This window comes from Hemitrygon akajei, chromosome 24 (genome assembly GCF_048418815.1).
Source record: "Hemitrygon akajei chromosome 24, sHemAka1.3, whole genome shotgun sequence".
Taxonomy (NCBI): Eukaryota; Metazoa; Chordata; class Chondrichthyes; order Myliobatiformes; family Dasyatidae; genus Hemitrygon; species Hemitrygon akajei.
The window spans coordinates 23,482,646-23,498,781 of NC_133147.1; the positions used below are offsets into that span (position 1 = coordinate 23,482,646).

General features: G+C 46.7%; 1 protein-coding gene across 4 annotated transcripts; it reads left to right on the forward strand.

Moving 5' to 3' along the window:
* The first annotated feature begins 1,529 nt into the window (after positions 1 to 1,529).
* On the forward strand, positions 1,530 to 10,738 carry LOC140715962 (complement C1q subcomponent subunit A-like). Of its 4 annotated transcripts, none has more exons than XM_073028576.1 (4): positions 1,530 to 1,706; positions 1,808 to 1,894; positions 6,767 to 6,812; positions 10,137 to 10,738. In XM_073028576.1, exons 1-4 carry the CDS (start codon positions 1,689 to 1,691, stop codon positions 10,547 to 10,549), a joined length of 564 nt encoding a protein of 187 aa, XP_072884677.1. In that variant the 5' UTR covers positions 1,530 to 1,688; the 3' UTR covers positions 10,550 to 10,738. The 4 variants fall into 4 exon arrangements, with proteins under 4 accessions (XP_072884677.1, XP_072884675.1, XP_072884676.1 ...); XM_073028574.1 differs by having other exon boundaries at positions 1,533 to 1,706; positions 6,758 to 6,812; XM_073028575.1 differs by having other exon boundaries at positions 1,536 to 1,706; positions 1,805 to 1,894.
* The last annotated feature ends 5,398 nt before the right edge of the window (positions 10,739 to 16,136 follow it).

Below are 16,136 nucleotides of genomic sequence, written 5' to 3' on the forward strand. Positions count from 1 at the left end.
CATTCAGCTCCTTAGAACTGATATCGTCTCTCACTATTGCACTGTTCCCATCCTTAATCCAGAGAACTACATCACCTCCCCTACCCAGGAATGTCTGCCTGATGACACTGGTCACACAACCAGCTGCACAAAATGACCATCCACCACCTGCTCACACGGCTTCCCGTGACCCTGATTGGGGGATGGAGGTAAGCAGGTGCTACACCTTGCCCAGAGGAGATCTGCAGGCTAGCGGAGGTGAACAGATCCTTTGATTTCCTGACCTTCGCCCTCATAGGGACTACAGGACAGACGCCAGGGTGTTCTTGAATGAGGGGTAGAATCCGGGGCAGTGAATGGGCTGTAGGCTGTATGCAACATGCCCGAGCCAGTATGGAATTCACTGTTAATATGATTGTGAAGAAAGCTTTTGGCACACTGACCTTCATAAATCAAGATATTGAGTCCAGGAGAAGAGATGTTATGTTGTATCAGATATTGGTGAGGGCTAATTTGCAGTATTATGTGCAGCTTCGATCACCTAACCACAGGAAAGTTGTAAATACGGTTGACAAAGTACAGAGAAAATTTAAAAGGATTTGTCGGGTCAGGAGGCCACTGAGGCCAAGGGAGAAATAAAACAGAGGTCATGGGTTAAGGGTGAAGGGGGAAAAGTTTAAATGGAACGTGGGGGGGTGGGGCTTCTTCACGCAGAGAATGGTGGGAGTGTGGAATGAACTGCCAGATGAAGTGATGAATGCGGGCTCGCTTTTGACATTTAAGAAAAACTTGGACAGGTATATGGATGAGAGGGCTTTGGAGGGATATGGCCCAGGTGCAGGTCAGTGGGACTAGGCAAAAAGATGGTTCGGCACAGCCAAGAAGGGCCAAAAAGGTCTGTTTCTTTGCTGTAATGTTCTATGGTTCTAGGACAACCAGAGTCACAAGGAAAGATTGATCAGGTTAGGACTATATTCCTGAGAACATGGAAGGTTGAGCGGAGATTTATGGAGGTATACAAAATTATGAGGGGTATAGCTAGGGGAAGTGCAAGCAGTCTTTTACCACTGAGGTCAGGTGGAACTACAAGGAGAAGTCATGGGTTGAGGCTGAAGGTGAAAATGAGGGGAAACATCTTCAGTCAGAAGGTGGTGAGAGTGTGGAACGCGCTGCCAGCGCAAGTGGTACATGCGAACACAATTTCAATGTTTAAGCGAAGTTTGTACAGATAAATGGATTGTGGGGATATGGAAGATGGTGATATGTAGTTTAAATAGTCTTGGAATGGACCAGATGGGCCGAAGATAACTGTTTCTGTGGATTACGCTATAAAGCCTTTTTATTGCAAAAGAATAAAATTTTCAAGCACCGTCTGGATTTCCAGAACAGGACAGGTGAGCTGCAGCATCAGCTCACAAAGCGAGCATTAAATGTAAACAAAGGCAGGCGGTGTCTTGGCAGGGCGGAGGCACACTCTCAGCCGGAGGGGAGATTAGCGAAATATCTTGAACAGTCACGTTCACATACTCAGGTTGGGGAGGGCAGGTCTGTGAGTACGTGTTTCTGTGTGTCTGTCTGTGTGTAAGGGGAGTTCTCAGGAAGTTGGCTGGACGCCTCAACCTGATCCAACCCTCACCGAAAGTGTTTAAAAGACACAGGAGTGAAGGCAGGATACTTCGGAGAAAGCGGACGTCGTGGAAGTTGTCGCGATGGATTTCTGGGTGAAGGTGAATGTCGACAGTTCTTGCCAAAGGATGGCAGATGATCGGGGAGGAAGGGATGGGGGTTCATTGCTGACACTTACCTTATTGTCCTCTTTTTCCAGCAGGCGGTTCTGTTCATTCTCAGCATCTCGATGTCCACCAAGATGGCATATTTGCACCACACTGGTGGGAATTCCACCCATCATCACCAGGTTTGTAGATAACCACTGATGACGGGGGTTCGCGTAGGGCGTCGAGTCGGGAGCTTCACTCTGTGTGTGACCCCGAGTGGGTGTAGTGTACTGGGCATAGCGAGCTTCACTGTGTCTAACTTGGGATTCAGTGATGAGAATGTGTACAGGGAGCCTCACTCTGTGTCTCATCCGGGAATGTTTGATGGGGTGGTGCTGAGGGAGCCACACACTGTTTCAGATTCAGGGAGTGTGTGATGGGACGCTATGCAGGGAGCTTCACTCCGTGTCTCAATCTGGGAGCGTGTGATGGCAAGGTGTGGTGGGAGCTTTGCGCTGCGTAGGACCACCGAAGTGTATGATAGGATGGTGCTGAGCGAGCTTCAGTCTGTCTGATCCAGGGAATGTCTTATGTGACGGTATAGAGGGAGCTTTACTCTGTTTCTCACCCTGGGAATGTGTGTTAGATCGTATGAAGGGAGTTCCAGTCTGTGTCTGACAACTGGAGTATGTAGTGAAACGCTATGGAGGAAATTCCATTCTCTTTCTGTACGTGATGGGACGGTACAGAATGAGCTTCAATTTGTGTATGAGCCTGCGACTGTGTGATGGGATGGTGTGGAGGGAGCTTCACTCCGTGAGTGTGTGATTGCACGCTGTGGAGGTATGTTCGCTCAGGTCTGTCCCTGGGAGTGTAGGAGGGAGCTTCACTCTGTGTTGGCCCAAGGAGTGTGTGATGCCACGGTGCTGATGGAGCTTCACTCTGTGTTTAAGCAGGGTGTACAGCGAACTTCACCCTGTCTGATCCTGTGAATGTCTCATGGAATGGTGTAGAGGGAGCTTCATTCTGATGATGAGTGGTGATAGAGTGCATGATGAGTGGTGTGGAGGGAGCCTCACTCTGTGTTGGCCCAAGGATTGTGTGACTGTTTGCAGTATCGCCGGGACTGTTTGATGGGACGGTGCAGAATGGGCGGCACTCTGCGTCTAACCCTGGGAGTGTGTGATAGGACTGGGTGGTGGGAGCTTAATTCTGTGTCTGATTCCGGGAGTGTGTGAAGGGAGGGTGCGGAGGGAGCCTCACTCAGTGTCTCACACTGGGATTCTTTTATGGGGCTGTGTGGAGGAAATTTAGCTCCTTGTCTGATCCCAATAGTGTGTGATAGATCAGTGCAGACAGAGATTTACTTTGTGTCTGACCCTGCGAGTGCACGATGGAACGGTGTGAAGGAATCTTCACTGTGTGTCTGACCCCGGGATTGTTCCATGCAACGGTGTAGCGAAAGCTTCATTCTGTGTCATATCCCGACAATCTGCGATGGGCCGGTTTAAAGGGCGTCTGACCACGGCGTTCTGTGACGGGACGGTGTAGAGCGAGTATCACTCTGCCTGAACCTGGGAATGCCACATTGGACGGTGTAGAGGGAGCTCCACTCTGTCTCCCCCTGTGAGTCTGTGATGGGATGGTGTAGATGGAATTTCAGTCTGGCTCTGACTACTGGACTGTGTGATGGGACTGTGTAGCGTAAGCTTCATTCTGTCTCTGATGCCGGGTCTGTGTTGTGGGATGGTGCAGAGAGACCTTCAATCTGCTTCTCACCCCTTGAGCATGTGATGAGACGGCGTAGAGGAAGCTTCACTCGGGTCTAATCTTAGGAATGTATGATTAGAGAGAGACCCTAACTCTGAATCGGACCCCAGTAGTGTGTGATGGGATGGTATAGTTGGAGACTCACTCCGTGCCTGTCTTCCGGAGTGCGTGATGGGACGGTGTAGAGGGACTTTCACTCGGTGCCTGATCCCGGGATTGCGGAAAGGTGAGGTTGTAGAGGAAGCATCGTTCTCTATCTTAACATTGTACTGTTTGATGGGGCGCTGTGGAGTGAGCTACACTGCTGTCACCCGTGTATTCCGGAATATTAAACCACCAATCCTTCATTTCTCTTGTTGAATTTCTGTTATACTTAAACATCCTGTTCTCCAGAGTCGTCCCACGATGAGATTGTCCACCTTTCCTGTTAATTCTCAGGAATTGAAATAAACGCACATTCGATTAGTGTCCCTTTATCTCCAGTTACTCTTTTCCAGGCTATCCTGATGATTTTAATCCAAAGTGCCTTCAGAGGTCAGGAAACAGGCTGAACTTCTGTTGCTTCCAGATCGTTTTATTGGTAGAACAAAAGAAAACTGAGGTCCCTAAGTGAAGGGGATACAGGGTCAACATGGCGCCTAGCATGGGGTGGTTATTTTCCCATCGATAAGAAAATTCTTTTCAAATGTGTAGATAAGAATTAACCAATGAGAAAGCACGTAAGCTGATAATTGAGTTCCAAGAGAAGCTTCCGGAGTTATGTCAATATATAATTAGGTGCGTATCTTAATGTTACATGCATATAAAAACTAATTATAATACAGACAGTTAACTAATTGTTAAAAGGTGATGAATTTAGCAATTAAACAGAATAATCTAAGAATTAAACAGTCAAATCCAACACAGATTATCGAATTTATTCTCTGGCTGTTACACCGGCGAACCCAAGTGCAGAACACAGGCGTGGGGGCAGAGTCGGGAGGCGTTATTAACGGAGCGAACGTGGAGTCAGTATCCAGGAGCGATGCTTGACCTCAAACTGGTCATCCTAAGAACCTTGAAACGAGGTTACTCACACCGGAGTTGACCAGTTCACTGAGGTTCTCCATGACAATCCTGAGCAGCTGATCGTGCAAGCCCAGTAGGGAGTCCTGGCTATTGCAGGGGTTTCGCGTCCGCTGGGTTCATTGCGGCCAGTTCGTTCTGTTACAAGGTAGGCGTTGAGAGCGGTCCCAAATGCAGAACACAGACACTGAAGTACTAGGGACAGGACTAGGTTGTCAAGAAAGCAAGGGAATTGGGGAAGAAACGACGCTGGACAAGACACAGGCCCTGGACGAGACTCGGATACAGGGCCTGTGATAGGACTCGACTGGGAAAGCGGAGCCTGGACAAGGAACTTGGAACATGGACTAGGACTCCGAGCCAGAGACTGGGCAGGGACACAGAACCTGGGTCTTGACTCAGGCTCGGACTTGTGATCTAGGCAAGGACAAGACGTGGCAAGGCAACAGGACTGGACGTGGAGATAGGACACGGGACCTCTGGGCTGGATGAGGATGTGAAGCTCAAACTTGGACGAGAGAGACTGGAACACAGAGCCCTGGTCTTGGGAGACAGGAACGCGGAACATAGAGCCGGGACCCCTCCTTGGGAATAGGACGTAGGGCCGGGACTCATACACAGAAAGCTGAACACGACGAGACAGTTCCCAACACTAGGTAGCGGCAAGCAGTCGGACCTACCTAGTGAAGGCGTGGACACAAAGAGACAGTTCAAAACAACGAAAGACAGTTCCTCATCTGGACACAGCAAGGCTCCGGTCTTGTTCCGGTGGTAGAACTTGACGGCGAAATTTCGCGAGGACGTAGGCGAGGCTCTAGGCGAAAGGTAGCAGGCGGGGCTCCAGCCAAGAACTACAGAAAGAAGGGGAAGGGAAGTGAACAGTCTCGCCTCAGGGTAACGACAAAGACGGCCCGACTTACCCCACAGAGGCGAAGACGGGAACTGATAAGACGAACCAGCACCAACACTCGAACCCAGCGCCACTTATTTAAGCCCTAATATGAGAATCAGGTGTCTGTGATTAAGTCCAAATGAAACAATGGACAGCCAGAAGACCCGGAGTCTGGAGTCCACGAACTGGACCTTGAACCAGAACGCGTCCTTCACGGACCGGACCATGACACTGACTGCTGCTTTATCCCCTGACCTGGTCAAAGTTCCACCCGCTGCTAATCTAGCACCAGCAGATTTCTCTACAATACAGTCGGATCCCCTATTGTTCAGGTTTAACACTTCCCTCTTGTACAAGTCTTTCTTGTCCCAGAAGATACCCCAATGATTCAAGAACCCGTATCCCTTCGCCCTGGATCAGCACCTCAAACATAGGTTTATCTGACCCATCCTATTTCGGAGCTTGCTGCAATGTAGTAACGAACGCAATCCAGAGACCAAATACCATCTTCTTCCTGCCCCCTCAGTATTAGGAAACTCTGCCCTGTGTACGACACTCGGAATCGTGATGCACAGTGTGGAGGGTATCATCGTGTGTGTGACCCCCGCAGTGTATGATGGGATAGTGCAGTGTGAGTTTCACTCCGTATCCGACCGCAGCAGTGGTTGATGTGACGACATAGAAGGAGCTTCAGTCTGTGTCTGATCCGGAGAATGTGTGATGGGATAGTGTAGAGGAAGCGTGACACTGTGTCTGACCCCGGCAGTGTGTGATGGGACGGTATGGAAAGATCTTCACTCTGTGTCTGACCCCGGGAGTGTGTGATGGGACGGTGTGGAGGGAGCTTCACTCTTTGTCTGACCCCGGGAGTGTGTAATGGGACGGTGTGGAGGGAGTTTCAGTCTGTGTCTGACCCCGGGAGTGTGTGATGGGACGGTGTGGAGGGAGTTTCACTCTGTGTCTGACCCCGGGAGTGTGTGATGGGACGGTGTGGAGGGAGCTTCACTCTGTGTCTGACCCCGGGAGTGTGTAATGGGACGGTGTGGAGGGAGCTTCACTCTGTGTCTGACCCCGGAAGTGTGTGGATGGGACGGTGTGGAGGGAGTTTCACTCTGTGTCTGACCCCGGGAGTGTGTGATGGGACGGTGTGGAGGGACCTTCACTCTGTGCCTGACCCCGGGAGTGTGTGATGGGACGGTGTGGAGGGAGCTTGACTCTGTATCTGACCCCGGGAGTGTGTGATGGGACGGTGTGGAAAAAGCCTCATTCTCTGTATGCACAACCTATTCCAGTGAGCAGATTCTGTGGAACCTATGTCTTACCCTTGTCTCTACAGGACCTGGAGGACCTGGAGGCCCGTATCACCGCATTGGAGCATCACCTGGAGGATGGTAAGTGTAGATCAGACAATATCTTTCCTGGGCTCCTGCTCACCCCACTAGGATTTGTTCCATTCCCAGGGGTTCTGCGGGCATTGAACCAATCACATTGCGCACAGAGGAATCGGATTTCTGCCCTTACCATCCCCCACCAACTCGCCCTCCCTGACAGCGCACAAAAAGGAAATTCAGACCATTGAGTCAGTGTCTTCCCAGAAATCCCCAAATATTTGGAACTTTTTTTAACCCTTGATCCTTCCTATTAGCCCGAAATCAGCCAGGTTTCTGCTGCCCCACTGGTCGTCTTGCCATTGTTTGAGGAGTGGGGGGGGGGGGGTGGTACCGCACAGCGGCTATTGGCGGCTGTGTTGAGGGTGGCACATGGTATGACATTTCAGCGGACCGTCCATTCAGCTGCCTAAGAGGAACAGACCTTCTATCCTCCATTTCGATGTTGGCTAGCAAACTCCTTTCAATAAGCAGAAGACTCTGCATGCCCCTATCTGTGCTGGTGATGCTGAAGTGGAAATGGTCGAGCGTTTTATATTCCATGGTGTAAACGTCTGCGGCAACTAGTCGTGGTCAAACCATGTGCACACTATGGACAGGAAAGCTCACCAACACCTATATTTCTTTGGGAGGCAGAGGAAATTCGACATGTCCCTCAAAACTACGCCAGTATATCCAGATTCACGGTAGAAAGCTTCCTATCTAGATGCATTACAACTTGATACGGCAGCTGCTCATGTTCATGTTTCGTGTTCTCTGGCCGGACTTTTTTCTTTCGTGGCTATCTGGAGAAGACGAAACTCAGAGTTATATATGGATATATCGTCTGACAATAAATTAATCTTCGAAACTTTGAACTGCTCCACCTGAGACAGCAACACATTGCACACCGCTCAGTTTTTCACGCAAACCAGCCCTCCTGTCTACTGCCTCCCCCACACCTCCCACTGCATCAATAAATCAGTCATAATAACTGAGATCACATGACACATCGCTCATTTCCTCTTCTATCCTCTCCTATCACACGGAATACACAGAAGCGTCAAGGATATCTTCTAAGCAGGTGTTTCCAGACTCTTGAACTGATATCTGGTACGCTGTAAGACCAACTTTTGTCCTGCCAATCCACCTCATCGTGGCCTATTCACTTGTTCTATCTGAACTGCATTTCCTCTGTAACTGCAATATTATCTTCTGCGTTCCCATTCAACTATACCGGTGTATGGATTGTATGCCTGGGTGAGAAGCAAATGCACAGAATGTTGTCTCTATTAGTCAAGGCACGGGTTCAACAGCCAGGAAGTTACACTGAATGGTTGCTGATTTTATGTTCGTTGTTTTCTGAGCTGCAGCCCATCCACCTCAAGTTTCCAAGTTTCGACATGTTGTGTTTTCAGAGATGCTCGTCTGCACAGAACTGTTGTAATGAGTGGTTGATTGAGTTACTGTCGCCTTTCCGTCACTTGAACCAGTCTTATCGTTCTCCACTATCATTTCTCTTGAACAAGACATTTTCAGCGTTAAAATTGTCGCTCCCTGGATTTTCTTTTTGTTGTTGCCACTATTCTATGTAAATATTTGGTGCATGAAAATCCCAGGAGACCATCAGTTTTTCAGATGCTCAAACCACCCGATCTGGCCCCAAAAATGATTCCCCAATCTGCCACTTAGATCACATTTTTCTCCATGGTAATGTTGGGTCTGAACAGCAACCTGAACCTCCTGACCATGTCTGCGTGCTTTTATGCGCTGAATTTCTAACATATTATTGGCTATTTAGATACCTGTGTTAACGAATAGGTGTAAATGTTTACTTAATAAAGTGGGTACTGAGTGTATTTTTCATGCTTGCCTTTATTAGTCAAGACACTGAGGCCAAGAGTCAGGCAGCTATTCTGCAGCTTTAAGTAACCCTGGTTGTACCGCATCTGGAATATTGTGTTCATATCAGGTCATCCCATGATAATGTAGTCACATGTGTTCTTACATGTTGGCCATCAGGATTTGAAATGTAATGTAGTAGTTGCATAAAACGTTGGTGAGGTCTAATTTGGAGTACTCTGTACAGTTCTGGTCACCTACCTACAGGAAATAAACTCGGTGGCCATTTTATTCGGTACTCTTCTACCTAATGCAATGGCTGCTGACCGTGTGCTCGTGGTCGTCTGCTGTTGTAGCACATCCGCTTCAAGGTTCGAAAGGTAAACAAGAGAAAATGCAGAAGGCTGAAATCCGAGCAACACATGCAAATTACCGGAGGAACGAAGCAAGTCAGAGAGCATCTATGAAAACAGTACAGTCGACCTTTCTTCAGGAAAAAAAGCTGAAGAGTAGATTTTAATGGTGGGGGGACGGGAATGTGAAACGCCAGGCGATATGTGAAACTTCCAAGGGGATCAATGATGCAAAGAGCTAGAAAGTTGATTGATGAAAGAGACAGAAGATCATGGAAGAAAGAAGACAGGCGGGGGCGGGTAGGAGGAGCATAAGAGGGAGACGATGTTCGGGCAAGGAGATAACATGAGCGAGGGACAAGGCGATGGGAAATGATGATGGGAGTGGGGTTGGTGGAAGCATCACTGGATGTTTGAGAAATCGATATTCATGCCATCAGGTTGGAGGATTACCCAACAGAGCTTAAGATGTTTCTGCCCTAACCTACGTGTGGCCTTATCCCTACAGTGGAGGAGGCCATGGATGAACATATCAGAATGGGAATGGGAAGTGGAATTAAAGTGGGTGGCCACTGGGAGATCCCGTTTGTTCTGGCGGACGGAACGTAGGTTGGAGAAGCGATCTCCCAATCTACGTCGGGTCTCACCGATGCGCCAAACATCCTTCTAGGTGAGGCAGCACTTCACCTGTAAGTCTGATGGGGTCATATACCGTGTTTGGTGCTCCCGGTGAGACCTCCTATATATCGCTAAGACCCGACGTAGTTTGGGTCCTTGATCTGAACAACAACTGAATCTCTTGATCTTGTCGGCCTGACTTTATGCTTTGAGTTGCTGCCATCATGATTGAATGATTAGATATTCCCATTAACCAGCAGGTGTAGAGCTATAACTAATAAAGTGACCATTGAGTACGCAACGATATTTGAAAGAAAGTATGCTTGTCAGCAGGGATTAGCTGAATTAAGCAGCTAATTGCGAGTTTAATTACCTGGGTATCACTTGGCAGGCCGAAGTACCGTTCCTCCGCTGTATCGCTGTCTCTTCAATCATAAATGTTTTAGTACACGTATCAATAATAAACTAGTGACTGGTTATAGAGGTCCCACCGAACTGTATTTGATTCTAACCTTTTCCCCTCTTTGCCCACTAGAAGAGAGCCACGATCATCTCCACGCTGTTGTCTTCGCCGCCATTCGCGGGCCCACGAACAGCCCACCGATTCAAGGGGCCATCATCATCTTCGACCAGGTGCAGCTGAACAGAGAGGGAGGATACGATGCCAACACCGGGATCTTCACTTGCCCCGAAGAGGGCACTTACTTTTTCGCCTTTTCTTTCCTGCCTGGGCGGGACGAGGCCAACACCACCGTGGCCTTGGTGAAGAACAGCGCCGTCCACGAGCGCCTCTACAGCAGTCTCCCACTCGGCGCCACCCAGTTGTCCGAGCGAAGCTGCCTCTTACAGCTGGAGAACGGAGATCAGGTGTGGGTGACCCTGGAAGAGGGGTCTGTGTTGATACACCAGGCCTCCTTGTCCTTCCAGGGGTACCGCATCTCCAGTTAATCCTCTCCCCTTGCTTGGGTAGAACTCACTCTCTCGCCCTCTGTTCCTACCTGCACCCTCTCTCCTTCCACCTTATGGAATCCTTGCAGCCATTGTCTTTAATTGGAATCCCCACTACCCGGAACACGCACTTGTGATTTCTTCTGCCATCCCCCGTGTTATCAATAAAACACTCAGGTTAGCATCAAATCTCTGTCTCAGTTTCGGCTCTGGAGTCTGACTATGTTGGGGCGGTTGGGGGAGTTTTATGCATTGAGACATACAGCACGGAACACCGTCTTCGGGGCTACTGAGTGGCGCCGCACAGCAACCCACTTATTTAACAATAGCCTAATCACGCTACGATTTACCAAAAACCAGTTAACTTACTAGCTAGTCTTTGGCCTGTGGGAGGAAACCGGAGCACCCGGAGAAAACCACATGTCTCACAGGAGGAACGATCAAACTTGTTCCAGAGGACACCAGAGTTGGACTCTGAGCTCGGACACCTAGAATAGCGTTAACTTCGGTTAAGGACTTTGCCGTCGCTCTTTTCCGTGACTGAGTCCTGCAAGACCACAGATGCTAGATTACGGGGCAACACAGAATATAGTGGGTGGTAGTGGCGTGGGGAGGGAAAGGAGTTGATGAACCCAATGGGAGGTCTGTGTATGATGGGCAGATCAGGGAGGTGTGGTAGCGGAGAAAGATTGACGGGTGCTCACCAATGTGGATCAAGAGGTACCGAGATGGGATAGAACGGGAGCAGATTAAACGATATTGTTGACTTTAAGCTGCCCAGGGGAATATGTACTGCAACTACTCCTCAACCACAGGGGCGAAATTAAAGGGTGACCTTGAACAACAGTGTTATCCATATAAGTCAAGTCTCATGGCTGATTTAATATCCGTTTCAATGCCTTTCTCCTGCTTCTTCCCTGTAACCGTTGATATAGGAGGCACTATCTCCATCTCCACATTCACTCATTCGAGGCCATTAAGCATTCTGTAGGTTTCATTGAAATTCCCCCCTCTTCAGTTCTTCTAAATCCTGCCAGTACCATACCGCCTCACGTTTGACTTTAAATGTAGCTTCTCCCTTTCAAAATGTAGCGTGAATTCTATCAGATTATTATTACTATCGCCCAAAGGTTCCTGCAAGATTAGTTATATTCCTGTTCGGTCGAGAGGGTCGACAACTTTAATGCCAAAGAGGGAACCTCGTCAATAATCTGTTCTGGTCTAACCATGTAGATGTTATGGTCAAGAAATATAACTAGCGGATTTATTTCCTGGGAGAAAAAAAAACACATTTTGCAAGTCTTTGTCCTGCAACAATTTTTATTTCTGTCCCATAGAAAATATCAGGATGAGAATCAGGTTTATTATCACTGACATTGTCATGAATTTTGTTGTTTTGGGGCAGTAGTATTTGCAAGACAAACTTCCGTGATGTGTGATGTGCTGTGTCGTACAATATGGGTGATCACGGTCTTTCCAAGACCATGGTTGTTCATGGCAATATTTTTTTTTGCAGAAGTCGGTTGCCACTGCCTTTTTCTGGGCAGTGTCTTCACAAGACTTCAGAGATTGTCTGCCTGGCGTCAGTGGTCGCATAACCAGGACTTGTGATATGCGCCGGCTGCTCATACAACCAGATCGGGGAGCTAAGCAGGTGCTACACCTTGCTTAAAGGATTGCTGCAGATTGTATTGCTGTATACAGTCTGTTTACATTGTACCTGGGCTTTAAATAGGATTATAGAAAGTGGTTTGACCTGTTTACAGTGCAGTGCCGTGGGTAATAGATGGAGGAGTTAGGGGAGGTAAATAGAATGGATGATCAGATTAATGGCCTGAGGGAAGAAACTGTGAAGTCAACGAGAATTTTTTGTTTTAATAGCCCTATAGAGCTTTCGAGAAGAGAGATTTTGGTACAACAATTTGCTGGGTGGGTACCATCAGCAATGATTGCACCTGACCTCTTCGAAGTCTTGGACGCATGCATCTGCAGAGGTGATGATTGACAGCAGCCAATGACCTTTCTGCAGTCTTGACAGCTCTCTGTTGTTTTCGTGTATTATGCTAGGTTGCCGCACTAAACTATATAGCAGTGGCTAATTTAACAATGACAGTGTGTTCTGGAGAGAAGTGGAATTTTACCAGTATCACCCTGGCTTCCTCTACCAGAATGGAGCAGAGCTTATTAAGTTTTAAGAGAATTACAGATAGGAGAAGTATAGATCTTGCAAGGGAATATTAACATGAAGCAGGATGGGCCCCACGATAACGTAGCAGCGAACGCGTCGCATATACAAGTCCGGATGTTCCTGAGTTCAGAGTTAAGTTCTGGTGCCGTTCTTTAAGGTATCCGTGTGGGTTACGTACCAGCAGCAATAGATCACAACTTCAGTCAGGTTTTATTGTTAAAACAACTACATCTCTACTGAAAATGTAAAGAATTAAACTAAATAACCAGAAGTTAACAGTGTTTTGCATGTGTGTGGCACTCAAACAGTCATAGGAACAGTTCTTAAAGTCTTAAGATGGCAAACTAGAAACGGTCCAGTAATCGACGGAATAAATGAGGGGAAAGATTTGTAAATCCACGTTATAATACAGAGAGAAGGCGTTTACGAAGAATGCCACAGCTTCCAAGCTGAGTAAACGAAATAACAGTCGTCGAAGTTCTTATCCGTTGAGGCGTTCCGTAATTCACGTAGAAACATCACAAGGTGACAGTCACAGAATATCCCTTCACACAAATGGTAACCACATAACACACCCGAATCCAGTTAAGGGTTAACAAAAGTGGTTTCCACAGGAGATACCCGAACAAAATCCACGTATGGATCATACGAAGGGACAGTCACACATTCAATCCAATAATCAGCCCAATCAGTTGATAGTATCAGACTTTACCCATTCGTAGGAAAGTACTGCCAGCAGCTTGCAGTTCAAAGCCTCTCTCTCTCTCTCTCTCTCTCTCTCTCTCTCTCTCTCTCTCTCTCTCTCAGCTTGTTATACTGACGTCATAGTCCCGCCTCCTCCAGGCGTTTTTAAAGTGACGCCCTCGGTAAACGAAACCCGGGCTAACGTAACACGTCCTTTCCCCCCACCCCCCACCCCCCACCCCCAAAAGGGAAAATTTTAACCTGGAAGAACAAAATTTTAACTGCAAACTACAATATGTGAAACAATACATATACGGTTACCATATAGCATACTACAGACTAATACAAAATATTGCAGAAGCGTATACAAATAGGAAATTCCACTGCACTATTCCTAATTCATTGCAAGCTAAACATCTGGAAAGACAATCGGCAATTATATTATCCTTGCCTTTAATATGAGTTATCACGAGATCATACTCCTGCAAATTCAAACTCTTTTGTTGAATTGGAGCCTCCTTAAACATTTTCCTGAACCATATCCTGACCTATAAAATGACCCAGATAGGTCACAGTGGCATGGCCAAATTCACTCTTAGCCAAGTTAACTGTAAGGTTGGCCTTTGAAAACCTCTCAAACAGCATTTCTACTGCAGAGATTTGGGTTTTCTATAAATCATCAATATAGGCATCTGTGTGCGCTAACACTTGAATTACAGAATTAATCATTCTCTGGAATGCTCCTGGAGCATTGTTTATTCCCAATGGCAAAACATTGTACTCGTACAACCCAGAAGGTGTTGAGGATGCAGAAATCTCTCTACCTCTATCTGTTAATGGAACACACCAATACCCTTTTAAACAGATGATCTTTGTAAGAAACTTAACCTTTCCAACCTTGTCTACACAACCATCCACTCTGGGGTGGAATAAGCATCCGTGTTTGTTATAGCGTTCACCTTCCTGTAAATTGTGCAAACCCTGATACAACCATCTGGTTTTTGGTACCATAACACAAGATGAACTCTAATCTGAAGTAGAATGCCTAATAATACCATTTTCTAACATATACTCAATTTCTTGTTCAGCAAGTCTACATTTTTCAATATCCATGCGATATAGATGCTGCTTTATAGATTTGGCGTCACCGACATCTTCATCATGTGAGGCCACTTTTGTACTTTTTGGGACATCAGGGAACAGCTCCCTAAATTTCATGATAAACTGCTTCAACTGTTGCCGCTGCTGTGGCTGTAAATGAGCTCCAAAATAGTCGAATTTCTCAATTTGGCTGAAATAATGTTTGATTTAAAATAGACCTCAGATGGATCAGCTAGTAAGTTCCAAGAGAGGTCAGGCCCATTGTTATTGACAACAACAGTCACTGTGGCTGCTTTGTTTCTCATGGTACAAATTAAGCATGTTTACGTGACAAAGCTGCGCTGGTCCTCGTCTATCTGCTATTAAGACAACATAATCCACATCATTAACTTTAGACACAACTTCATAAGGATCATGAAACTTAGCTAGCAGAGGGTTTGTTTGCGTGGGAAACAAATCAAGAATTTTATCTCCCGGCTGGAATGACCTCATTTTGGCTCCTTTGTCATACCAATTTTTCATTCTTTCCTGGGCTGAATTTAAATTTTTCCTTGTTAAGTTTCCCCTGTTAAGCTCTTTGTAATCTGTCATTGAATTTCAAAACGTAGTCCAGCAAATTAATATGCAGGTTATTTTTAACCCACTGCTCTTTTAACGATGCCAAATGTCTTCGGACCCGGTGTACAGACACAAGTTCAACAGGTCTAAAGCCTTAGGGACTCTTGCTGCAAATAGACTCCCTTACTGCAAATAGAAGCAGGTCAACTCCGTTATCCCAATCCTTCTCATTTTCAATACAGAATGTCCTAATCATGGTTTTGAGAGTAGAATGAAATCTTTCTCATGACCCTTGGGATTCTGGATGGTATGCAAACGACGTAATTTGTTTGGCTCCCAGTTTGCAAGCTACCTGCAGGAATAATCCTGATATAAATTTACTTCCTTGGTCGGACTGAATTTCTTTAGGGAAACCAAAAATTTGAAAAACTTTATGACAGCCTTCGACAAAGTTTTAGCTTTTATTTTCTGAGAGGTATTGCTTCTGGATATGCATATATGCTGTGCATATGATGGTTAGAAAATACTGATGGCCAGCTTTAGTCTTAGGCAATGGGCCAACAGAATTGACACTGGAGTGACTGATTAGCTTTACCCACAACCTGACAAGTGTGACAAGTCCGGAAAAAATGTCGCAACATCTTTCCGCAAACACCTAGATGGCCACCTAAGGGCATACTAAGGGCCAAAGTTAAAATCTCATTCCTGTAAACTTTAGGAACTCCAACCTGGTGAACAATTGCTCGTTTCTCACTTGCCAGGATATCAGGTGGTCTCCCCTTCCTCATTAACATTCTTCCTTGAAATAATACCCAACTGGCACTTTCTCAATCTCATCGTCTGAGAGAGCTCTTTCTCTCAAAACTGCAATCTCAGGGTCTCTGCTCTATAAACTCCTTCCTATACAGAGACAAATCTTTATAGTCAGCACTACTGCAAGGATCCTGTTCCAATAATGAAGGTAAAATAATACCTAAATATTCATCGCTGCTGGTTTCCACACACAAGTCAATCAAAAGTAAAGTAACCAATCAGATCAATAATCAATCAATAAGC